Genomic DNA, 25,741 nt, shown 5'->3' with positions numbered 1-25,741 from the left:
CTAAAACAGGCCAGGCAGATGATTTTTGAATTTACCAATTTAGAAATTAACTGGGTATTCCAAAGCCAAATTTGATAGCAGCTATGGGAGAACACATGAGCAGGTGAATAGATGTGTGAGGACTGCACATCTGTAAACAGATGTACCAATAAGGAAAGTAAGTATTCAACACTGCCAAGCCTAGATCTTCCTTCCAGATGATATTTTTAACTGGATTTTGCAATAGTGCCATGGATTTCCTGGTCCCTGGAGCTCCTGGCCTTCTATCTGGCCTCTGTATTACAAGTTATGATTGCTTGCAACGGACTAAAGCCAAAAGTTTTTGTCCACATCACCGGCTGTCAAAACACAGGGACTTCTGTCTGGGTGTGTAGGTACTTAGTTTTGGAAAAGCAGGAGAGAACATTTTGTTCATATTTCCTCATATTTCTCCCCACACACACCAACACATGGACACACAGAGAAAAAAAAAGAAGCCCTAATCTTGCCACACTTGTTTAGTATCTTCATGTAACCAGGGAAGGCAATCTATAAATATTAAAGCTTCAAAGCAGCAAAAGTATTAAACTCATTAGGTAATCAGAAAGTTGAAATAACTCTCAGCCGGTCAGTTGCAAGGTTAGGAAAGGTTTAGGAGTTCTAATTTCCAGTCCTTTAATCTAAGCCCTAGGCCACAAATAAGGAATTAGTCTGGAATTCATGATCAGCCTTGTAATAACAAAATTTTGTTTACATCTTGACAAGCAGCAAGCAGTACCAGTTTCACTTTACAAAACACTTATTTTTGCAAACATATAAAATGTGTTTGCTTTTTAATATCTTTATGTTGTTTGAAGAAAATGAAGTCGCTCCTGGACCTTGAAACTTAGAATGGATTAAATGACACATGAATAAATATATATTAATTTTTTTTATTAAAGTATCAAAACAAACTTGAGAATAGAAAACAAACTGCTTTTAATGCATTTTAAGGGTTCTCCCAAATAAAGTACACTGTAAGAAAACTCATGCAACATTACCATTTCTGTCTAGCTCTTTAAACACTCTTTTCCTGGGCACAGTCAAGTGGCCTCAAGTACCATCATTTCCAGACCAGCATGCAGGAGCACGCACGCGCACACACACACACACAGACACAAGCAGTACAAAGCAGCTATGACTGCACGTATAAAGAAATAAAAATAGATTATCTTCTGACAATAGTAGTGGTACCATATTAACAGGCTGAGTAAATAAGATCAAGCAACAAAAGCATGACGCCTGCGTCACCAGTGATATGGTTAAAAGCAACCATACAAATTCCCTAAAGGAGACACGTGGATTTGTCACTATATTCTACTCTCTGTGGTAACACTTCGTACCCAATTATGAGGCAGTTTTACCTGCTGGTATTTGATGCACAAAAGGCAAAGCCAAGGTATACAATACCAGGATGATCACTGGTTGTCTATTTCCAAATTACAGAAGTCAATTAACAATGAACATTTTTTGACAAGTTTATTGTAACACACTTCATGTATAGCTGTTGTATGATAAATAGCTGGCCCAATTACACATAGAACTTGCCCTTTAGGCCAGAGAAGCTGCCACACAGGCTCCAAACTCTGCCTACAGGATGTGAATAAAACTCTCACTGAAGCCAATGGAACCTCCTTCCAATACACAGAAAGAGAATAGATTCTTAGGACAGAGTTGGACCTAGTATTCATCTTTGTAATACATTCACTTATCAGATACATGAAGTACATATCTTTAAAATGTGATATAGGACATTACAATATATCCAGATCTTAGGAAAAGGTACTAAGAAGTTCTGTTGCAGAATACAACGATCATATAAGGATCAGGTACAATATGTGATAGGCTCATGCAGGACTTGCAGGGTAAGAAGCTCATGGCTGAGGTATCTTTAAGTTTAGCCTTAAAAACAAACACACAATTTCAACACTGCATAACTGGTGTAAAATATTATGTACAGTAAGCTCCATTTGTATTCTGCCTTGCTTAAATTGTGACATTAAATGGTTAGACACCACTGATGGATATACAGAATTTTGGAAGGTATGATATCTGCACCAAATAATTCAGGATACTCAGTACCTCATCTTCAAAAAAGATGAAGGATAAGTGCTTTCAATAGTTGTGTCTCAAATACAACTGGTGAAGTTTAGAAATATATAATATTAAACACCAAGAGATAAAAGTAAAAAGACAGCTCAACACTTGTGTTTTCAGTTTTCTCTTGCTCGCAGTATTTATTAACTCTACTCATGATATTAGTGATAAATAATGATACTTTCTTTTACAAAAAGTTTTAAGGATATATTTTATAGAAATAAACAATCTGAGAATTTCACAGAAACATCAGAATTTAAACACTCATAGCTCCAACTGTTTTGACCAGCAGTTCTTCTACCAGTTCAAAAACATCCAAAGTTAGTATTTAATAAAAAATAAAAACAATCATTCACTACATCAAAACTCTTGCCTCCTTTAGATTCTAAGTAATATTTTTGACTGACTGTAGTTGCCACTCAAATATAAAACAAAAGTAGCTGCAGTCACCTGGCAAAAGGAAGTAATCCTGACCAGGATGGAAAAACTTTGTCAAGCTCTTATGCCTGTAAGAGCTATCTGCATAAGCAGACCCACCGAAATCCATGGAACCTCTTCTGTGAGTGCAGGTTAATAGCATGAATTAAGGCTTGTAGGATTAGATCCTAGATGAATTAAAAAAAATCCCTTTTTAAGGTTCAGAGCCTGGGATTCAGTCCTGCAGTTCTTTACTTGAGCAAAATCTCTATCTACCCCTCCACGGTTAGTTTCCTCTTTCCAGTGTCACTAAGTGGTGACTTTCCAGTGTCACTAAGTGGTGTTACAAGCTGCTCTTCAGCAATCCAAGGAAAAACTGTAGTCCCCAAAGGATAGTAGGTGGGGTGATAACACACAAAAGACAAGCTAGGCCACACAGATGTTTTGCAAGAAACATTTCTTTGTCACACCTGCTAGGCTCTTCAAATTCAATCGCTGAGATGAGTCATAGAAAAAACCCATGTGAGTGTTGTGAAAAAAAAATGACAAAGCTTAGTCAGAACTAAAGGAGTTTTGTGTGTGTGTTAGTTTAGAATGCAACATTATGCATCAGTACATTCTGCAAAAAAACATCCTCCTGGGAACTTCAAAAATACTCAGTCTTCTTTCCCTACCAGCAACAAGGAAAAGTAGTGTCCATCCAGCACAGCTGTCTGTACCATGTGCATCTTTGGAAGTCATAGTGTTCTAGCACAAACATCGTGAGTGCAGATACTGTATACTAGCAGAGACCTAAAACTTCAGAAGCTGTTGTCTGTAGCTCCTAGGAACAGCAAGTATGACAGGTGCAAAACCTATATTTGAGGCAGAAGACTCTTCAATTTGATTGAGACCAGGTCTTCCAAGGGGAAGAATCGCTGTCAAGCCAAAATTATTCTTTCCACTTAAGAAAGCAATCTGCCCTTCCTAAAGGCTCTTGACTAATAGAATCCTACACATTATGTCAGATTCTCCATGGATTCTGGTAGTTGTTAAAAACACTATAAATATTTCCATGTTTACCATACCACTTAACCTTGTAATGTGCCTTCTTTGATCTGTTGAATAAAAAGGTTCCTTTCATCTTCAGGTGTCCTTCCATTTTGAGCACGAACTATACAAGTAGGCCTGTGAAGATTCAGCATGTATATCAAATGCTGCTTCTCATTCTTTAGCTCTTCAATCTGGGCTTTTAATTCTGCATTGATAGTTTCCAGCTTTTCTGATTCCTAGTCACAAAGGACAGACAACTATTACAGTGAGTAGTTCAAATAGTTAGTCACAATATTTATCTCATAGTTGTGGTCTTTTGTTGGTAGGAAAACACATGGCTAGCAGAGAAAGAAATTCTATGTTCTTAGTGTGCTCTAAAGATGAAACTATACATTCCCCAGTTGGTAACAGTCTAAAATATACAGTTACCTTCTTTGGCCTTTAGAGAAGTGTAATGGAAGTTGAAAAGCCAAATTCAGACTTCTGTTTGCTTACAGTGACAGATACCCAAAGCATTATTGCTATGTCCTGCAAAATTATTCTGAGCTTATTTGGGTCACAAACTGACCCAAAACTATCCCCGCTGCTTCTTAACTCCCTGGAACATCATTTCACATATGCATGAACCCATATTAAGCTAACAAAGTAAGAACACAGCTTTTTCCCCTTGCCCCTAGATATAGGAATATAGAGGCCTGTATACCCAGATACAGACTTGATGCTGCTGTAAGAAAGATGTATATCAAGACTGGGGTTCTAGGACAGAGAACTCGGGGGTCAGCTACCACACCACTCATTTCATGAAGTCTGAAAATACTCATTGGTGTTTGCAGGCTCCCCATAGGGAATATTTTATGAAATTAGTTTTTACTTCTGTTTGGTATACACATTCAAATTAATATTATCCCCACAGACAAGATCAGTCACTGAAATTGTATTCTCTTTTCACTCCTACCATGCTTTCACTTTATTACAGTTTGAACCAGGTTTAGTTTTAATATATAGCAGGTTCATTTTTTATAACTAACATTTTCACAGAATCACGGACTATTCTGAGTTGGAAGGGACCCACAAGGATCATTGAGTCCAACTGTTAAGTCAATGGCCCATCCAGGGGATTGAATCCATGACCTTGGCGTTACTACAACCAAGTTTTAACCAACTGAGCTAATCTCAGGGTTATTTTGAAGTGTGTTAAGAGTTTTGGGTCACATCTTTCTGCATTTCCTACTATGACAGTACCTCGTGCTATCTGTTTGGATCCTGGCACAACAACAGATTAAGAACAATTCTAGCCAGTCACTTACTTTTTGCAAACATTCTGTTTTTTCTTTCTTTTTGTTTCGGCACTTTGCCGCGGCGATTTTGTTCCTTTCCCTTCTTCGCTTTTTTCTTTCATCCTCTTCAGGAGAAAACTGTCCCACGAAAACAGATACACACAATCCATAAGATATCATAAATGTAAGACCTGTATTTTTATAACTTCTGCATTTTTTAAATCAACATGGATAGTGTTGTCAGTGGTCACATTAGGAGTTAAACAAAAATGTGGTTCTGACCTTATTTACCATACAGTGTAAGGGTAGTAACTTCATTAGAATTGTCAATAAAAACCTGATTGGAGTTTGCATGTATGTAATCCATGTGATGGCTCATTTTAAATCAATGGTACTCAAAAAACTTGCTGAATGTCTCCCTAGACAAACTCTCACACCTCCAGGGGAGGAAAAGGAGCAAAGAGCATGGGGAGCAGAGCAGATGAGTCATGAATGAGGCAGTCAGAGTGAGTGAAGTAAAGGCAGCACCAAAAAGGGGATATTAATACGGTTCTTCAAGCTTTGTTTTATTTCTTGTGGAGGCTCAGACCAAGGTGTAGCTGTTTCCCTAACTTAAGCTATTTCTCCACTTTTAAAGACAAATGTTTTTCACTGAAAGTACTATCTTAAAGTAAAAAGCTAGTGTGGACATAACATGGCTGTGTCTGTCTTAGTCCAGTCCCCGTGGGCCCTGCTGGACTGTCCTCAGTGAAACAGAACTTCAGCAGTGATTTATTTCAAATTCAGCTACAAATAGGCAGGGAAACCAGATTAGCACTTCTTCTAATCACTGTAAAACATTGTCCTTAGATGATAATCAAAAATAAAATATCCAGTTATGTGAAATACCAGAGGTTTTCCCCAAAGCACTTAAGAAAAAACCACACTTGAAAGAATCAAGTATGGTAGAGCGGGTTATATATAGCTGATATAATTCCTGGTCTTGTGGTGAAACTTTATTAGAGAATTAATCATTCACACTGGAATTCTATTTAAAGAGCCATACCTCTGTTTTCATCATTGCTGTTTCAACTGGCCTTTCAGAAACTGTCACCGTGTCCAGTGTAGAAGACATCCTGTGGAACTGCCGCTTATTCTGAATAGCAAACCTCAGTTCCTCTTTCACCAGTGGGGTTAAATTTGTGAAATCATCAAACCCCAGTGACCCTGCAGGGGACAAAGTGGGAACAATTGCGGAGGCGCTGACTTCTAATGCAGATACCTGGCCTGAGTGTTGGACCATCATTTTGCTGAAAGATAAAAAGAGACAATAATAATAGTCTTCAACAACTTTAGAAAGGCAAATAATATCTCTTAGAGGTATGTTTCATACTGTGGTTCTTACATTGCTTCCATCCCTATTCCCCATCTCACTAGAGACAAGCAGTTAAGAATTTGGTCACTAGTGAAAACTTCAACTTCATGTTAACTCAAAGTTAGTATTTAGTACCAACACGTGATATGATTTCTAGGTCTTTCTGAAACTTATTATTAAAAAAAATATTTAAGTATGTATACTGTTAAGTTGCAAACTGGCAATGCGTGGCAAATGATAATTGAGTGAATAGGAAGAGAGAGAAAACAAGAACAAAAATCAGAAAGCAAATAAGCAGTATTATTATTTAAAGTACAGAAGGAGAGTAAGAGTATCTTCATTGCCAGAGCTATAGCACCACAAATTCCAGCTTCAAATAGATAGAGCATACCTTGATCTCGGCTACATGAGTTCTACTACAAGCTGAAGTTTGCTAATCACAACATGATTTGTCACAAAATTATCACACTCAGTTTTACAGACGGTTGTAGATCTGGCTGTAAAACGGTCAATGATAAGAACTTGCACAGGGGTAAAGGTCTATATATGCTCCAGAGCTCCAAAGCATAGGCTGAGTTGGAGGGATTGACTCACGAAAAATGTGAAGCTGTTTGTTTCATTCCTTTGCTCTTGTAAAATTCGAAACTGTCCTCATGTGCCCTCTATGAGAGGCTTGAAAGTCTTAAATATTTATGGCTGGTTCTTTTGCTGATATAAAACAGTGTGATTGAAGAGACTTCAGGGGAATTATGCAAACGCAAACCCATGGAGAAAACTCATTTCTAGTAGGTTTCCTAAGAAACGAACTTAACCAACAGTGCTCTCTACTTTTCTCTTCTTAGTAATTCTTAATTTTTCAGCCAATTTTGGAGGGAGAGCAGTCCCCTACATGCTTTGTGAAAACTAGTGACCCCACTGAGGGAGAAAGAGGGAAAACTCAGCAGTCAGTCATTCAGACATGGTGGGCTGGTTGATGTGCACATCTCTGCATGTCAAAAATCCATCTCTCACTCAGCAGAGGTGAGATAAGAGGTCTGGAAGAAACCTGAGCACCTTTTGTGGGTAGTTCAAGGGACAAAAGCTGCAAATCCACAGGAAAACAGATTGTAATACTTCACTTGTTCATAAAGCGACTTGTGTTAAATTGGATTGTACTATGTTGGTTTTTCAGCTTTCTTTGGTGTGTAGGTTTTGGTTTAGGGTTTTTTTGTTTTAGGTTTTTTGTAATAGCTGTATGGAGAATTACAGTGTATGTTCTCTACTCTGGTTTAGAACTATAATAATTATAGAAAAGTCAATTAGTGCAGGTAAGCAAATAGTTGCCCTGAGGTAGCACCATGGGTAAGCTAAATTTCCACATGGTCAACCCAGACTTGCACAGTTCCCTGTACGTTACTTCTGCAACACAGCAAGAAATGTTTGAGGTCATGTGTCTTGACAAGAAGATAGATTTTGCTCAGAGATGTCTAAAAATACACTGTAAATCCACACTAGTGGAAATGAGAATAGAATCTGGTCATCGCTAAGTGAGGTAAATATAAAAATCTGAGGACAGTGAATTGTCAGTTGGCAGAAAATGCTGGGTCCTGTTGCAGTCTTCCTCACTTCTTCCTCACCCAGTCACAACAAAAGAGCTGCACATTTCCCAGAGTCTGGGGGTGAAATCCTGGCTTCACTGAAATCCAGAGGACTTTTTCTGTAGACGTCAATGGAGTCAGGATTTCACCCATAGTTATTAAAGACGAGAAAATTATTTGAAAAAATTTGTTATTCAGAAATATCTCAGGAAATTTATGTAATTCTCTTCAGAAACCCCCTGCTCATGAGTCACATTTAAAGTAGTGATACAGTTTAATACTTTCATCTCAAAAGACTAGCGGTTACCCTTTTCCAGCAACTCAGAAATGACCCAATAATTTCCAGGTAAAGACCTCCCAGTATTATTTACCAACATTCAACCATTCAATTAATTTAAACAGGCTAATTCTGGATGACACTGAAACCCTCACTGCTAGCAGAAATTTCAGCTATTTTCGCTGAATCAGTCTACTTGGATGCTGGTGATTCAACAAAGTTAATTCTGTATAATTCAATCTTACCAGGAGTCTCAAATTAACAGTAAAACTGTTTCTCCAGCCTGCAAAATAATTAGGTGGGCTAATGACTTTTGAACTCTGGTGGTTCATTCAATTATATTACGGTCTAGATGAACTTTTGATTAGAGGTCAGCTGTGGCACCAGGGGAAACTAAGAATGTTTGTGCCTGAGAAGTTGTGTTCATTGTGAACTTCTACTAGTTATGCTAAGTGTACGGTGAGCACCAACAAAAGCCTGATATAATGGTTTCAGGTTCTCTCATCTGTTTGTTACCAGTGTAAAAAAGTGGGGTGGTAGCGTGCCTATAGCAGGAGAAAGTGTCCTTGATGGTAGAAACTTGCTGCTCTCCTGCCTGAACAGCTCACTGACCTCCCAAATATCCTGAAAGGCACCTCTAATTGCTCAGACTTTAGGGAAGGGGAGGCCCACCAGGGGGCTGAGGCTGGTGAAAGGATTTCTGCTGTGAGCCAAATCCCTTTTTGCAGAGCTGTTTGCTACAGATTTGCTTTCCTGGGGCTTTTTCTTGTGGCTGGGCTTGGTAGGGTAGGCTTCCAGTCTACCACTGGGATTGTTATGAATCACCATGACACAAGTAACAGAAATAGTCAGCCTTCTGCCAAAGCTCCTCAGTAAACTGAGTAGATTCCCTTTTCATAACAAGGTAGATGTTTCTAGCTTCTGAGGAACAAATCTGCCTTTAGGAATGTTTTACAAGAAGAAAAATTAGATTTTACCATTGTAAAAAATGCAACAAGTTGTCCTTTATTTTACCAATTTTTGTACAAATTGTACCTCTGTAAGCCATCAAGAGCCATCAAGAGCACTCTCATTTTCTCTGGGTTTGTAAGGGCTGGGAAAACAGTAGGAATACCAAGCCTTAAAGAGTTATTACATTGTGATCTTTCTGATATGCTGCCTTTGTGCTTTGTCAGACCATGCACATGGATATATGCTCCAGCCTGCTTTGAGTACTCCTGAAGTTACTGACACTGAAGATGCTGAACATCTCACAGACCTGCATTGCAATGGCACAGCTTGTTCCCAGGGTGAGTTAATCCTTCATTACTTTACACTTAGTTTTGGAATTGTCCAAAGAGAACAGTTTTTCTATCCATGGTACCCTCCCAATTCAAGTAGATTCAAATAACTTTATTCATTCACTCTCCCCCTGCTTCTTATTTGTTCTTTTGCTGATGATTCTTTCCATCTACAGTGAGATTTTGTATCACATCTGCCAATATTTACAAGCTGAGACATACTTCCTAGCTGTGTATTCCTATTATTGAAGGGCATTCTTGTTTAATATTAATAGTAAAAGTCACTACTGTCAGTCTTTTTTTTCCTTAACTGCAGATGGCTAGCTGTGACTCTTGGTTTTATTTCTTCATATGAATTCCTTTTCCTCTGGTGCTGATGCAACAAACCCTGATAACCACTGAGGTTAATCTTAAACAGCATTAAGAGCAATTACAGTTCACAACCTCTGTGCACGCTAGTTGACCTTAAGCTTTCTGACATCTCACATCACTCCCAAACCATTTGCTGCTTCCTTCCAGCTTCTGAAATGCTGTTATTAAGAAGAAATTGATTTCCAGGAGGAAACTCGTTCTCTGAAACCAATTTGCTGTTGTGTCACGCCTGATTTGGTTAGGCAACAGTTTAGCAACAGATCTACTTCATGTCAAGACCGGGACAGAAAGAAAAGTGAATGTCCCTAGCTCGTTCCGGGAGTTCCCCCTCGGTTTAGGTGAATGTCAGAGATAAACCTACGCGCGGCAGTGCGGGGGTTCTCATTGCCTGGGCTGTCCCGCTACAGCTCCCCGGTCCCAGTCCCCGCGGTCCCCGCGGTGCCGCCGCCGGCTGCCTCCACCGCCGCGCTCCGGCATCCCGCCGATCCCGCTCACGGCCCCGCTCCCGCTCCCGGGGCCGTCCCTCCGCCGAGGCCGCCACCGCGCGGTGCCGAGCGGCGCTGCCGGCCCGGAACGAGCCGGTGCTCGGCGGGCTCCTCCCGGCACTCACATCTGGCGGCAGCCCGGGCAGGGGGTTCCCCCAGCTGTGAGAGCCGGGACGGAGCCGCCGCCGGCGGGCGAGCGAGGGGCTCCGGCGGGGATTCAGCGTGACCCGGAGCGTTCCCAAGGATCACGGCCGGGGGTGGCACCGCCGCTCCCGACTTCGCCCAGGGCGGCGAAACTTTTCCCGGAGGCGGCCCCCGGACACCCGACGGGCATCCCTGTGCGGCGGGACAACCTCCCATGGATCTCAGCCCGTCGTCCCACCGGCACGGGGAGTCTCGGCGGTTCCCTTCCCTCTTCCACCTACCTTCCTCCCGCTGCTGCCGCTTTCCTGGCCGGAGGGAAGGGGCTCCGTACCCACCCCGCAGCGCTGCCGTCCCGGGGGCTGTCCCCGCTCCTTCGGGAGAGCAGCGCTCTCTGCTACCCGCTCCTCTGCCGCTCGCCTCGGTTGCATCACCCCCCTTATATAGCCGAGCGGGCAGCGCTGGTATTTACTCTGGCGGCGAGTCCCTGGCTGATGTCATGCTATTAATAGCCTCTCCGAAAGAGAGGGAGGAGGGAAGCGGAGCCCGTGGCGGTGATGCAAGGCTTCCCCGTCGGCACGGCACGGCTCGGCACGGCACGGAGCGGGACTGTCGCGCTCAGAAGTGCCGGGCGGCACCGCGGGTCTACCAGCGAGAAGCATCCGTCGGCACCCGGAGAGATCCCTTTCTCCTTCCATCTCCCCCCGCCCCCTCCTTGCCTTTTTTTTTTTTTTTTAAGGCTCGCGGAGTTTCTTTCTCCGGGCCGTTTTGCTTCTGAGAATAAATCAAAGTCCCTATCACGACAAAAAGAAAAAAAATGAAAAAAAGAAAATGAAAAAAGAAGGGGCGATTGTGTAGTTTTCGAATGGACTGAAAAGTGTGATCTTATTATAGAGAAAAAACTGCTTAACATCCCCTCCGTTCTTACCATCCTTCCCTCCACCCCTACGTGTTACTTGACATGACAAATAGAGGTTCATTTGACATGAAGGAGAAGGCTTCGGCTTTTACCCTGAGGAGGAAAGAGCTGTTTAATGAAATTATAGAAAGCTAAAAATAATACGGTTTGAGTTTTTTGTTTTGTTGGGGTTTTCAAAAAACTTTTCTGAAAACACAGCAGAACACAATTTCCTTATGATTTCATGAAAAAAAACAGGGAGTTCCTATAGGAGAGAAGGAAATATGGTTGTGGCTGTGCTGAAGGGGTTTTTGTTTAGTTCTTTTTTTTTTACCCTGGTTTGTTAGAAGACAGAAATTGCTTTCTAACAGTCCTCAAATTGCTAGAAAATAACACATGTAAAAAACCCCCCATTTATCCAGAAGAGACACAGAAAGCTTGCAAAGACAGATGCATGGGGTTATTCAGTACAATAATATTCCATACATAATACTTGCAAACTTATTATTAAAATAGTCTTCAAGTCTCTGTAGTTGGCATGGAAAGACCAGGACATTACATGCTTGGGGATATTCTAATAAAACCAACATAAAATGTATATCTTTATGTATAATATGTATATCCCAATCAACTGATCCAACCTGTTAATTAATTTTATAATGTTCAATGTATCAATGTTCATAATAGGTAATATGTCTGAAGTGGGCATTTTAATTACTTTGAGTATTTTGTCAAGGATATAGATTTCTAATACTAGGTTGAAAGTCTGTCTGTATCTCCCCTCTGTGTCTGTGTGGTTGTCTGGATGTATATGTATAATATATAATACATATTTGCCACACAGATAGGAGTAGTAAACTTAGCTTTTTAAATGCCCCATTGCCAGCATGCTCAACTTGGCAAATTTAACACTCCTATTTTACATTTAATGCCAGGTTTTGAAAGAAAAATTATAATCTGGTGGAGAGGGGAAGGAGTACGGAGTAGTGACGTTGGTTTCCCTCCTGTCGAAGGTGAAGTCGCACCCTGTTCTCCGCAAACAATGAAGTGCACTTTCTTAGGGCAGGAGTGAACTCCTCTGACCTACCTGGCAGCTCTCCATTTACAACTCACATCAGCTGCAAGCTTTCCTTTTCCACTCACCTATAGATAAATCATTCTCAGCTATTTATTTATAATACATATTTACTGCCTTATCTTTATTAATCTACGTAAAACAACATTAGAAATGCCAAGCAAAAACTTTGCTCTTCAGAAAGGTCTAGAGCAAGCTTTATATTTCAGCTTGGTGCAGCCTGAGAAGTTTTTTCTACTTCAGAGGCATAATTTTATAATTCATGCTGTGCTCAAGAACAGCTGGCATCATTTTTCTCAAGCCCAGAAGAAAAAAAAATTTTTCTTCTCAAGCAGAGGCCAAATGTGGAAAATTTCCTCCCAAAAGATAGTCGGTTGGAAAATTTTGAGCATGAAGTTATTGTGGAAACATGTTAGCAACATTGGTTTTAGTGGCCATGAACAGGTGCCTGCCATAATTATGACAGAGATTTAGTAACTGTCTGTCCTTATTTAGCTAGCTGTATCAGAAGTGGGGATTTTTTTAGAGTATTTGCAGCTAAGCAGAGCAATGTTCAGAATAATGAAGGGGGTTAAAAAGCAGCTCAATTCTTCAATGTGGATAGAAGTACCTTGGAAATTCAAGTGCTGTTGAGGGTCACTGACATCTACTTGTTTGCTATACAATGCTGCTTCACCACTGCTGCTGCCATTATTGCCCATGAGCTGCAGCCAGTACCGAAAACTGACAGCAAACCAGTTGTGCTCATTCTTGAACTTCTCCTGAAGTGAGCCAGCTCCTCCCTGCAAAGCAAACATAGAAACTGTTCCTGTGCACATTTGAGATTAGGCCACTGAAACATGTCCTGGCTTGAAATTCTTCAGTGAAAAAAGAAAATGAAACCACAATAAAAAATAAACCCAGCTCCACTGTGTCATACAGGTTTCATTCTGTTCCCTTTTAAAACTAAACCTAAATTGATCTCAGTACAGACACAGGATCACACTCCAGTTAAAACAAACAAAAAAAGATTATAATTAAGACTATCAGGAAGTTAAAGCAAAACCCAGTGCAACCACCAGATGCTCTGATGTTCTTGTCAGTTTAATTTTCTATCTCATAAAATATCTCTGATTTGCCTCCTTCTGAACATTTACTGCTCCTTTTCCAATTAATTTCTTTTGTCACAAACTGCAGGGGACTGCTCCCCGGAAACAGCATTCTTTTAACAGAGGTAACATTCATGTGCATAATTTCTGGTTTTCCTTAAGCCAGGTGTAGCAGCTTATCACCCAGAATGACATGTATTGGGTTCTCCCTCTGCAGAGAAATCAGGTTGAATACCACCCCATGTCATGGTCCTTGTAGCCCTCCAGGAGCCTCCAGTGTAAAGGAAACAATTATTTCCCTTTTTCTGTCCAAATCCTGCCTCCACATTCCTGGACACTACTTCATACACTATGGATGTTAGAGTAAAACTAAAATGTGACTATCCAGTTGCTAAAAAGAGCTAAAGACATAATTATAGAGAGAAACAGACTCCCATTCTTACAGCAGTACCTTTCTCCTGTCTTAACATTTATGCCACTGCAGGACATCAATGAGAGTAACACAGTTAAAACCTCTATGTCTCATCCAGATCTTATGTTGGTTCATGGTCATGCAGTTCCATTAAACCTATTTGGTCTGGTGAAAATAAAATTAGATGCAAATAAATGAAAATTGTAGTGAATACCTGAGTAAAACCTGTCATTGTGTGTTTCATGGTTTTAATTGTGTTAAGTTTTGAAATTACTGTAACTCTGACAGATCAATTTTTTCCCTGTACAACACATAAGAGAAACAGGTTTCCAGAATTCAGAGTTATCGTGTGGCCAGATTAGCATAAGATCAGGTTTACTGACTCTGCTTAAAAAAATTATTCTCTGTTTCTAGGATGGGAATTAACCTTCATCATAATTTTTGCTATGTGATACATTCAGGTCTGATTCTATGTGGTAATACCCCCCTGTTCCCCAAAACATACACTAATTTTGAGATAATTTTTCCATCTGACTGGACTAACACCAGAGTTGGAACTTGGGACTAGTTTTTCCAAGGTGTAGGTTGCTACTGCTTGAACTATGGGAGCAATCTGTGGTAGAAGTAGCATCAGCCATCTCCACCCAGCCAGGTGCTTTCCAGCTGCTGCCTGGGGACCCCTTGGGCATCTATGGGCTACTTCCAAATGTTTATCCAAAAAAGTGAATAAAAAACCACTCTATTGTAGTGAGAATAAAATTCACTCTGGAAAGGTTGGATGTCTATGAGGCTAAATGTCCAAAAATGGAAGGTACTTAAAAACCACGAGGTTAGAGGACAGACTGTCACAGAGGCTGTATGGCAAACCCTGCTGCTGTCCTACAATTAATACCACCCAAGCAGATGACTCTGTGTCTTGTGGAGGGAAATAAATGCACTATTTTAACTTATTTTATTTTTTACCACTAAAGATGAAATTCATTTGGTCCTTGTTTTTCTCTCCTTAGCTTACCTCTCTTTCCTTACTTTTTCCATCACAATACCTCTACTAAAAGCAATAATTTATTCTCTCCTTATAAAATCCCATTCTGCACTCTCTTTTGCTTTGCTTCACTAATAGCCACCTTTCCCATTTCCCTAAAATAGTAGCTTCTCCTTTTATTTTGTCACTTCCCTATTTCTTCTCTTCTCACTTCTCTCTTTTCCCTCCCCGTATCCCTGAATTTCATCATCCCCCTTTCTGTTCCCTTTTTCCAGCAATTTTTCTCCCACTGGTCCTTCTGCTCCTGCCCAGAAGCTCCCTAAGCTTAAATGAGTCATTTTCATTTTCTCTTTTGCTTCCTGTCATTTTACTTTTTGTTTCTCCCTTAATAAGATGGAGGCATTGATAACAAAATTACCTCTGGATGAAATAAGACATATATTTCAGGACCAGATTCCAATGCCAAAAATTACCATAAATTTTAGTGGACCTTTACTAAATTAAAGTTCCACAAGGTTGTCAGTCATTATTATACACAGTGTTTTGTGAGTGTGGGGTGGAGGGGCAAGTTATACAAACATCCCTTCTCTCTTGCTTAGAGACAGCCTCGACACTGGCTCAGCCAAATGTATCTTTAGTTCCCTTTTGCTGAAGCCTTTCAAGGGTTTTTCACCAGCATAGAAGCTGGTTAACACAATAACCTGCAATTAAAATTTCTAATCTCTTTGGATACATCCAGATAATAAACAAAAATAAATAGAGATCCCATATATGGAAGAATCACATCTTAAACTTGACTGAATAATGAAAACCCACTGATTGCACTGAACATACAAAACGATAGGCCAAATATATTAATTTCTCTCAGGCAAGTGTAAGTTATATCTCCTTTATGGTGCCTTTATAGTCCCACCCATTTAATGGCAAGAAAAGCTCTGTCATCTCAGATCCTTCCCTTCATCTACTCCTTCTCATTCTTTCTTTCTTGTAAAAGCATGCCAGATTTTTCTTGAGATCAATTACAGGTTCATTCTGAACTTCATCAATGTCTTTGCATGTGAAAAAATGATCACCGATGAAAGTATTAAGACCTGATCCAACTGTTATTTACGTCAATGGAAAGATTCCCATTGACTTCAATGAGAGATAAATTTAGCCCTCAGGGTCTATGAAAAATCAGCATTTAGTCACACTGGATCTCCATGTACAAAACTCTCCTCTTGAAATAACTTGAAAGAAATGTTAGAAATTATTTGCTGAAGGTGTTTGCTTCCCTTGGGTGGACTAATGTAATATGGTTTGTATTCTCATAATCTTCCAGGTGAACACTGAGGATGATAGAAAACGAATGAGAGAAAATATCTATTTTTACTGTCCAGTTACACATATTTTGGATACACTATGGAATTAATCATGCTGCTACACACAAATACACACACACACACACACATATCCCCTATAAAAACCAGTTGTTCTATTGATTGACCTTGGAACTGTGCATATATAAAGAATACTCCAGAATTTAATATCATTAATGATAATTTAAACAGTTCTTCTCATCTGTCTGGTAAACACATAAATTACAATTTGCCATAATAATTACAAATGCACATTTCTAATTGTTATTGATTTCTACATAAATACTATCTCAAAAAAAACCCCAATATATGCCACAGATTTGCAATCTAGGGAAGATTTAAAACCAAGGTTGTCACTGCAGCTTTTACTGTGCTTATTGTTTGTCCCCTCACCTACTTCACATGTTCCTTACCATGAAAGGAACGCATGACTGATCATAACTTTCAGCCTCTTATCTTTCTTGGCTTTTTTTTTTTTGGCTTTAACTTACAGTAACTTGCCCAGATGATGAGAAAAAAGTGTAAATACAAGGAAACAAATAGAGCTGCACATGATTTTAAAATTAGACTGCCTTAATTGCAGTCATAAATGCACTCCCTGAGCCCAAGTTCTTATTGCTTTTGTGGGCATGTGAGGCTGTTGATAAGGCCACCTCAGCAATGGGGGAAGTGCAGGGTGTCACTACACCCACCTGGGGTTCCCAAGTCGTGTCAGTCCAGTGGGGAATGATACCCGTGGTGGGGTAGAGTTCACCTTCTGTGCAGTGACTCTTCAAAGCAGAATGGTCACAGAGAGAGAAAAGCAGACTGCAGGATGCCCCTTGTCCAGGACATATCCTCACCAGAGGGCTGTAAAGTCAGGCACCATCTGGTTTACTGCCTAATCAGCTCATAACTACAGGATAAGACAGCTTGAGTGAGAGATATCTAGAGTAAGATTCCCCAAACAGCACAGATGATCAGTTTGTGATTAGATCATTTCTTCTCAGAAAGAGGAGGCACAAGTTTCACTCCATTCAGCCAGAGGTGAGAACCCAACTCAGGTCCTTCCCACCAAACTGAAGTGTTCTCATTGATGGGGTTTTATTAAAAGACGCAGCTCAACCCCTAGGTCAAGTTTAGGCAGGAATTTTGGCACCATGAATGTTCTGATCACAGTAATGCTCAACTCCAAATTGCAGGTTAGATGGTAAGTGGGAGAGATGGAGAATTTATTTTCACCATGCCCAGCCTCCTGTGGAGCTGGGCTGTAGTCCTTCTACACTGGAAATAATTATTTATGAGGCAAATGATAACAGCGCTGCTCACTGGAAAGGGAGTTGGAAAATGAGAGGGCTCCTTATTCACTGCCTTTGTGATTTTTGGATAACATGATGATCTTCTGTTCTGTTTCCCAGTCTGCTGAAATGGATAATAGTATTTTACCTTCTAGGGTGAAGTAGCTGAGATTCCAAAATGGAAATAGTGGAGAAAGCTGCTGCATTTTATTATTATGTCTAATTTTAATTAGCACTCTAATGAGCCTTTTGTTGTGTATGCTCTCTTGATGCATTATTATCTATTCTTACTATTCAATGTGTGTGTGTTGCAGCAGTATTTAGCAGCCTCAGTAAGGATTCTGGGTGTGTTTTTATTATATGCAAGAGTTTTTAATTGAGTTCTAAAAATTATGGCAATATTTCAACTGTCAAATGGAAGCCCAGGTTCAGTGCAGCAATTAAACACCTATCTAAACAGTCCCTGTCCTAAAGCCTTGCCTAACTTAAGATTTGCTGTTAATGAATATTTCAGATAACCTCTATAAATATTATAACTTATATCTGTGGAATTATATTTCTTCATTTGGGATGTGAATACCTGGCAAGGTATAAAATTGTGGTCTTTAGTCACGGACCTTATTTTGGCAGTTTTCTTAAATTTATGGGCTGATTACTTAATTCATTACAGACTTTTGAGGAAGAGAAATTACTGTTACTTTTCTGAAAAAACCCCAAGGGTTTAGAACTTTGGTAGATTCTCAAATATTTCCCACAAAGGGAAAGTGTGGTTCAATACTATTTAAATTTATCTGGGTTTTATTTTCCATAAATCAAACACGTTTTATCATCCCATTTTAAAGAGACAGATGTCTGTTACATTCTGTAGAGGAAGATAGTTTTCTTGCTGGTGCAGAAGTATTTCTTCCCCTTGCATAAGCCAAGATGTTCCTTACTGTATCAGAAAAAAACATGAAATGTTTAATTAAGTCTACTTCCAAATGACACCCATATTGTATCAGGCAGCTGCCAGCCTGGCACTCCATTTTGAATTTATAGCAGTGCCCAGTGCTTCAGAAGTTTTTCCCAAGCTGGATTGCAGGTCAGTCCTACGACTTGTTTGGAAATCACAGATTAGTGTCACTGTTGTTTCCTGGCTTCAGGGAGCCTGTATGTGTTAGTACCATTTATACACTCCTCCACTGTAACCACTCAGGTAAATAATAAACTTCATGGGTGGAGTGTAAAGTACGATATGACAAGAGTACCCAGAAAAAGCCATAAACTCCCCACAGATATAAACTGGCATAACTGCTTTAATTTCATCACCCAAAGATTTGACTTGGGATAGTTTAGCTTGATATTTTTATTGCTGGTTTATTTTGTGGTCAAAATAAAAGTATGAAGCAGAGAGAACATGTACTCAGCAGGCAACATTTAAATTCACCCAGTCGTTCTTTACAGGTGATTTGTGCTTTGTACAAAAGTGGATGTTTAGATTGCAAGATCTTCTCAACAATTTCCTTTATGATCTGCACAAACTCCTGAAGTCAGGCTGTAAATCAGCCATATGTTAGGATGAATGCTTTACACACTGTTTCCTTTGCAGAGCAGGGGGGTTAAATATGTACTCAAGTTATGTGAGGTTTGGTTTACAATTATTACAGGTCACTATAATTTTTATTTAATATAACATTATAGTATAATAATATAATTTGTATTATACAAAACTCATTTTTCCATCTCTGAATCCTTAAAGTATCCATGCATTTGTAGGTTTCATCACCAACTATAACACGTTTTAGCAGTACCCTTTTGCTTTTTCTGAAATGCCCGTTGTATGTACTTTTACAAGGGGGTTTGTAAAAGCAGCATTCCTGTTCACATCCCTGCTCCTCAGGAGGTTCCAGCACACTGATACAGGTTCTTTCCGACATCATGTGTATTCCTACCACAGGGTACAGTCATCGGACTTATCTCTAATCTCGTTCCTGAAAACTGTATAACAGGGGAACCTCAACATCCTTTGGTTTCCTGACATAATCAATTCATTAAACTTCACATATTTGTGAATGTGCCTCCCCTAAATGGACTGCTTACAAAACCTGGGGGGTTATGATCACCCTGCTTCTATTAACCTAGCCAAGACCCTTGTCCTTGTTCTCACAGCACCTGCTCATAGCTCAACATAAGGGTTATTGGGTGAAATTTAGTTGGCCACAGGAGATGAGATGAAATGAGCTAATAGTCACCAATTATTATCATCATGGTGACCGTTAGCACCATGATTGCCTACTAGCATAGTCATCATCTATTTTCCAAATCCCCTCTTTGGCCAATACAAGAGTCTTTGTCCTCAATTCATAATTTCAGTTCATTTTGTCCCAAATTCTCCTTTCCTTGTGTGAGCGCTTCAACTCCAGTTCAGCTGCACTTCATTTGCACTAATGAAGAGTTGAGCTTTGAGTTCAAGTTCTCAAAGACCTTTGGCCTACCTAACATCCATTCACACTTATGGGATAAGACATCTAAATAGCTTGCAAGGCAGGAGGGGTAAGCATTTTCTCTTGGCCATCCTTTCTTCTACACAGCATGGATTATTTTAGACTTTATGTATATGCGTTATTCTCACTGTGTCTGTGAGGCCACATTTCCATTGATGTAAGCATTAAACCAGCGTCAGGGTTAGAGCAAACCCTAATTATATTGCAGTTTAATAGGGAAACAGATCATGTCAAGTGGGAGGTCAGCAACATATTTTTGGATCTATCTCAAAGTTCACCCAGTACATATCCCTTCCCTATACTGGAATATTTATAGTTTGTTTGGTTTACACTGGAAATATCCCTTCTGTGAGCTTCTCCTGAGAGCGGTTCAGGAGAAAAATGGCATGCAAAACCTCAACCACAGCCATTAGCCACAGGAGATTTGGATCCTCCTCCTTTTCAAACTCTCCTGCGGTGTATTAGAATGGGAACTTCAGAGTGGACAAGCTGTGGTAACCTGAAGCAAGCAAATACCAAGCTCCTTTAGACAAAACCTTTTCCAAGGGCTAATAAACACCCTGGCATCCAGATCCCATATGTGCTGCAGTGAGCAACCTTCATGTTCCTATGCACCTCAAAGTTTCATTTCTGTATGGGTGCTCAAATACAGCTGCTACACAGCTAGGGACCTTTATCAGGACTATGTCCAGTGGGTTCCTGATAGTAAATCTTTCCCTCTGTCCTCCAAGGTATGTATTTTATGATTGTGCCTATTCTATGTAGTGGGAATGAGAGTCGATACGGTTGTTACGTCTTTCTCTCAAAGACCAAGTGCCTTTTCAGCCAGTTGCTTTAAAGGATGGAGAACAGGGCTCCATTTCTTCTCTTAAAAAATGCTTGTGTAAAATCTTTGAGCTGCACTGGGAGCAAGAACCAGAAAGAAGAGTCTTCTCCCAAACCAACTGTCCTCTCTCTATTTTCTGCATGGCCTCAGCAAGGAGCATGGGGGATGCTTGTCTCCCCATCTATAGTGTGATAGCTCGTGCAGTCTCCCAGAACAATGAAAATATTAATTAAACTTTGTTAGACACTCAGTGGAACTGTATCGGTCTTTTACATATCCTTCATGAATGCTTAAAGGAAGCAGCATTACCTCAGGCTTCCACCACCATTTGCAAGAAAGGAGTGATGCCTTGCTAAAGTAAAAAGAAAAGGGCAAAGCAGAGGCAAGGGAGCACCTCTTGTCTCTCAGAAGGACAGAGGTGCCTCCGTACAAAGCAAGGGACAAGTGGCCCCTCATCTCCCAGTGGCAAGGCCAAGCTGCTCCCTGCACACCTCAGTGGCTGATTTGGGAACCACTTCAAGGGGCTAAATTCTTTCTGATGAGAATCCAGTCATGTGAGGCAGGGGATGTAGAAATCAGGTATTGCTCTGATTGGATTTTGAGTGGCTGAGGTTTTATGGGCACTGCATTGGCTCCCGAGCCTTTTCAGTAAGCTTATATAATACATTTAAGAACAAAAATTATTAACAAGGTGTGAGAAACTATTTTGTTTACTCCTGTGATGATACAAGTGCACCATGACCAGGTACAACTCTCTTTTAGAAAGCAACAGGGAAATGTTTAAACATGAGAAAGTCTCAGTGCCTCCATAACCACCTAATTTGAACTTGTAATAGGATAGAGCTATCATGTGAACAATTTTATAACTGATCTAGCAAAGTTCAGTACACCTTGTAAAAAAAAAAGCATATTTCTATCCCAAAGTAAAATACGGTTTAGTTTTGAATTGTTCTGAGAATATAAAACTTGTGTTGACAGAAAAAAATGAAATATATACATTAAAAAAAGTTAATCTCTTCTTTGAAACATGCCACCCTATTCTAAAATAACCATATTCATGCCAGTTGATACTGTTAAAGTAAGAATATAACTTTTCTTCTAGAAAATACAGCTACTAGGCAGGTAATCACAGCATTGGATCATTTCATTTTTTATGAGCTGATTTTCCTGTCAAATGACTGCAAGTCCCTTCATATAAACACCACTGTAACTTTATTACATGAATGAGTGATTACTAGTTTGGTTGTTTTTTTCCTGTATTCTAAACAAGTGAAAGAATTTGGAAATTTTAACCTGAAAGTGTTTCACACTTTCACACATGCTTAATTTTAATTGTGCACATAATCCCAATGAGTCCAGTACTATTCATATGCTTAAATTTAAGCACATTTATAAGTGCAAGCAGGACTGGGCTTTAATATAGCACAAAAACTAATGCCTAGTTTTTCAGCATTAAAATTAATGCCTCGTTAGATTCATCTTTCTAAAACAAGTCATTCTATGAAAGAAATTATAAAAATAAATTTTTATGTAAAGTATATTTTAACTGAGACATATCTTTATATATTTAATATTTCTAAGTATATCTATTACAATATTTAATATTTCTAAAATGTATTGAATCATATGAGGCACCTGACACACAACCTCATAGAATAAACCCTTAGAGAGAGAGCTAGTGAGGGAGGAAAATTTGGAAAACTCTGTTTTCTGGCATCCTGTCCCCGTGCAGGAGCTTCCCCTCTCTTAGCAGAATAAAGTCTCAGCTTCAGAATTTGTTGACTTCATGGTGTTTCATGCAGAAGAAATCACTCTATGGAGGCATTTAACCCTCCTGCACTGCACTATAGGGAAAACCTGGGAGCCCTCCCTGACCAGCTCTGCTCTTTCCAGCCCACACAGAGGAAAGGCCAGGTCACCCCCTGCCTGTCTGCCCTCACCCTAACTCAGCCTTGCTCATAAGCACATCCTGGGGACACAACACCATCCCAAACAGCACACGAAGGTTTCCCTGAGTATTTCCCTTCAGAGCTCCTGGCAGGTTTGCTCCCCTTTACCGTGATAGTGGTTTGACTCTAAGCCATGCTCCCAAATCCCCTGGCAGCCATCGAGGAGGTTTCCTGAGGTCTCCTGTCTGTGTCCTGAGGTGGGATGCAGCAGCAGCCCATGCTACTCCATCCAGACCATGGGAGTACAAGGCCACTGGGGCCTCCTCCAGGTGAGGAAATACATGAAGTTCTTTTTATTTCTGTTGGCATGGGTATGTCCTTCCAATGCCGTTTTCTGTTGCTACGTCAGAGTAACATATTATCAGTTATCACCAAGATAGCTATTTTTATTATAGGAACATTGGGCCTGGTTACAAGATGTATACACTCTGAAAACTCAAAAAAAATCAGCTAATTTTTCTCTAATTCAGCAAATAAGCTAAATCTGGATAGATCTGTTTACTTTCTATAACTGTAATGATTTTCTGTACTGAATAATTGTGAACACTTTGTTTGAAGAGCTCAGCTTGAACAACAAGCTAACAACAACAAAACCCAGCCAACCAGTAAGAGCAAGCAGTTGCAAGATTTTATCAGTTACTTCCAGAAAATGGCCCTTGGTGCCTGTTTCACTTTGCTATTTTAAGTTAATTTGCAAAGCTTTGAGAAGGAACAAAGGTTAAATATTTGGAATTTGCACAGGTTGTATGCCATTGCAGAATGCTAAATAAAGGTTACAAATAAATGGTAGTTCCTCCAAAAAGAAAAAAGGTGGGGCATGGGTGCAGCTGCCCTGAAGATTATTATAAGAAGAAAATTCTTCTGGAGCCAAGTGGGGAAACCAGACGTAGAAATGCAGAGTATTGCAGAGGTATTGCTTTCAAGACTGCTTTATTAGGGAACTCCTTGTAGGTATGGAGCTGAGCAGAAGTGTTTTACAAACATCTCCTCTAATGTATTACTCTAAGGAATAACACCTGAAGTGCAGGAACCTGCTCTGGTAATACTCAAGTACATTTTTGCAACCTGAGCTAGGGTTGAGCTTTGGTAGTTAGGGATATCTGTAATTAAAAGCAGTGAAAATAGATGTAAATCCAGTGACACAGCATGCTCTGGAGGTGGGTATTTGTAGTTATAAAACTACAGTCCTGGATGAGCTTACAGCAAATCAGATTAAATTTAAGATTGCTAAATTTTACTATGGGAATTTATTTCTGTTGATATGACTTGAATTGTTCTGTTTATGTTTGGTTTGGGTTCTGCTGGCTGATTTTATCAACATGTGTTAAATACATTTATGCTGGTCATTGTAGTAGCAGATGGTATGCTAAGCCATCTCCACCAAACAGGTGCATTACATCCCTTAGCAAGGAAGAGGTGGGCAAACTGAAGGAAATAAATCTAGAGCTTGTCCACCGTCATGAAGCAAGAAAACCAAAGCAGAACCTCCAAGTCCTGACTCTCCTGGAAAATGGGGAGGGTTGTCAGTGCAAGGTACTATAGCAAACATTTCCTCTTCCAGCCTTCCTCAGCCACAAACAACTTTTTTACCAATTCTGGTCCTCATCCAACTCTGAGAGTCAGTGATGATAATCTGAGCATGCCAAGTGTCTGGCCTCAGCAGATTTTCTTGTGAAATAAAGAACACAGTGTGACGTGCAGTTTTCTTCTAAATTCTTTGAATATTCTCCTGGAATACATGCTTTCTGCTAACACTTCTGCTATCAGCACTGTTTTCTGCATTTGGCCCCCCTGCTCCCTTGTATTGCTGTGGTATTTTATAGGGAAGTCATTAACTAGTTATTTTCCATTCTAGTGCTCTAGCAAATTGTAGTAGGTTTGAGCTGATATTTCAAAATTAGATTTCTACCTTCACAGCTAATCCCACAAGAAACTAAGAGTCCTCATAGGATGTATGAAACCAGTGATGTTCTGAGTGCTCAGCACATTACTAAATTAGGCCTTGTAGGAAGGATATCCAGCCAAAGTTGACAAAGTTATAAAGTGCCCCAGTTTCATTCAAAAAGCTATTTGTACACAAACAACAACAACAACAAAAGCAGGTCAAAAAACCCACCAAAACTTGTTTCTCAAACTATATTTAAAAATCCTGAGAAGTCAGTAATTTCTAAAAATCTCAGGGAACAATTGAAACAAAGCATGACCACTAGGATTTTGTTTCATTTTTACATTTTCTCTTCACATGGCTTATGCATTCTGTTTATTTTTTCTGCTATTTATTCAGAACATATTCATTGTAATGCTCCTCTGTACTTTTATCATTAGCCTGCATAGATATTTTAACTACAGAGAAAAGATATCTCATTGTGGTAACAGCACTCAATTTTGATTTTTCTATATCAGTTTTCTTCTTTCGTGTTATTCCCATACACACGGTTCAAAGCATTTGTGAGATGACCTCATATTTTTTTTGTTGTTGTTTCATTTTGATCTTGTCTTCCTGGCTGAGAGGATGTGTGTCACTTGTGTTTTGAAATGAACTCTGGTAAATACAACCTCTTCTTGAAAAGTTCACTGTTCCCATTTGAGCATGACTTTGCCATAAATATGCAAGTGGGAAGAAAACTATGAAGACTTGTTGTATGAGCTACCCACGGGCTCAGCCTTCTCATTACGGCGCAATTCTGCTTCTGGATCCTTCCTCACGGAGCACATGACCTACCTCGCAGCCGTACATGACACCGAGTGCCAAAGAAGGGTAATTGTATTATAAGACTTTTTAATTCCCCAACTTACTTCAGCTGTTATCAGCAGCTGGTTACTTCAGCTAGCTGATATGCCTCGGTGTCTTGTAAACATTTGGTCTAGTACTGTGCATTACTCATAGTTGGAAAATCACTTTGACTCTAGTAGCATAATTATGTTAATGTCAAATGAGTCACAGGGAAACAGAAAACTTGTATCAGAGCTGCACCTTAGTGCCAGTTTCTGAATGCTCCTGTTGGCATGATAGAAGTAGGTTAGGAGATTTAGGGGAAAAATCAACTTTCATTTAATGAGCGATGT

The 25,741-nt window shown here is 39.8% G+C and overlaps 1 protein-coding gene and 1 long non-coding RNA gene across 2 annotated transcripts in view; one reads left to right on the top strand and one right to left on the bottom strand.

Moving 5' to 3' along the window:
* LOC139683290 (uncharacterized) overlaps positions 1–25,741 on the top strand; it is a 100,099-nt gene that overhangs the window by 16,732 nt on the left and 57,626 nt on the right. Inside the window, exon 2 of the long non-coding RNA XR_011699764.1 lies at positions 9,225–9,338. This is a non-coding gene — a long non-coding RNA (uncharacterized lncRNA). The remainder of the gene's footprint in view (positions 1–9,224; positions 9,339–25,741) is intronic.
* Positions 904–10,753, bottom strand: ATF3 (activating transcription factor 3). The gene is made up of 4 exons (XM_071578271.1): positions 10,612–10,753; positions 5,887–6,130; positions 4,872–4,979; positions 904–3,800 (listed from the first exon to the last, which is right to left on the bottom strand). Exons 2-4 carry the CDS (start codon positions 6,124–6,126, stop codon positions 3,603–3,605), a joined length of 546 nt encoding a protein of 181 aa, XP_071434372.1. The 5' UTR covers positions 6,127–6,130; positions 10,612–10,753; the 3' UTR covers positions 904–3,602.

Source organism: Pithys albifrons, chromosome 2, assembly GCF_047495875.1.
Source record: "Pithys albifrons albifrons isolate INPA30051 chromosome 2, PitAlb_v1, whole genome shotgun sequence".
Lineage (NCBI taxonomy): Eukaryota > Metazoa > Chordata > Aves > Passeriformes > Thamnophilidae > Pithys > Pithys albifrons.
The sequence above is the reverse complement of the archived record's forward strand: the minus strand, read 5'-3'. Positions and strand labels throughout refer to the sequence as shown.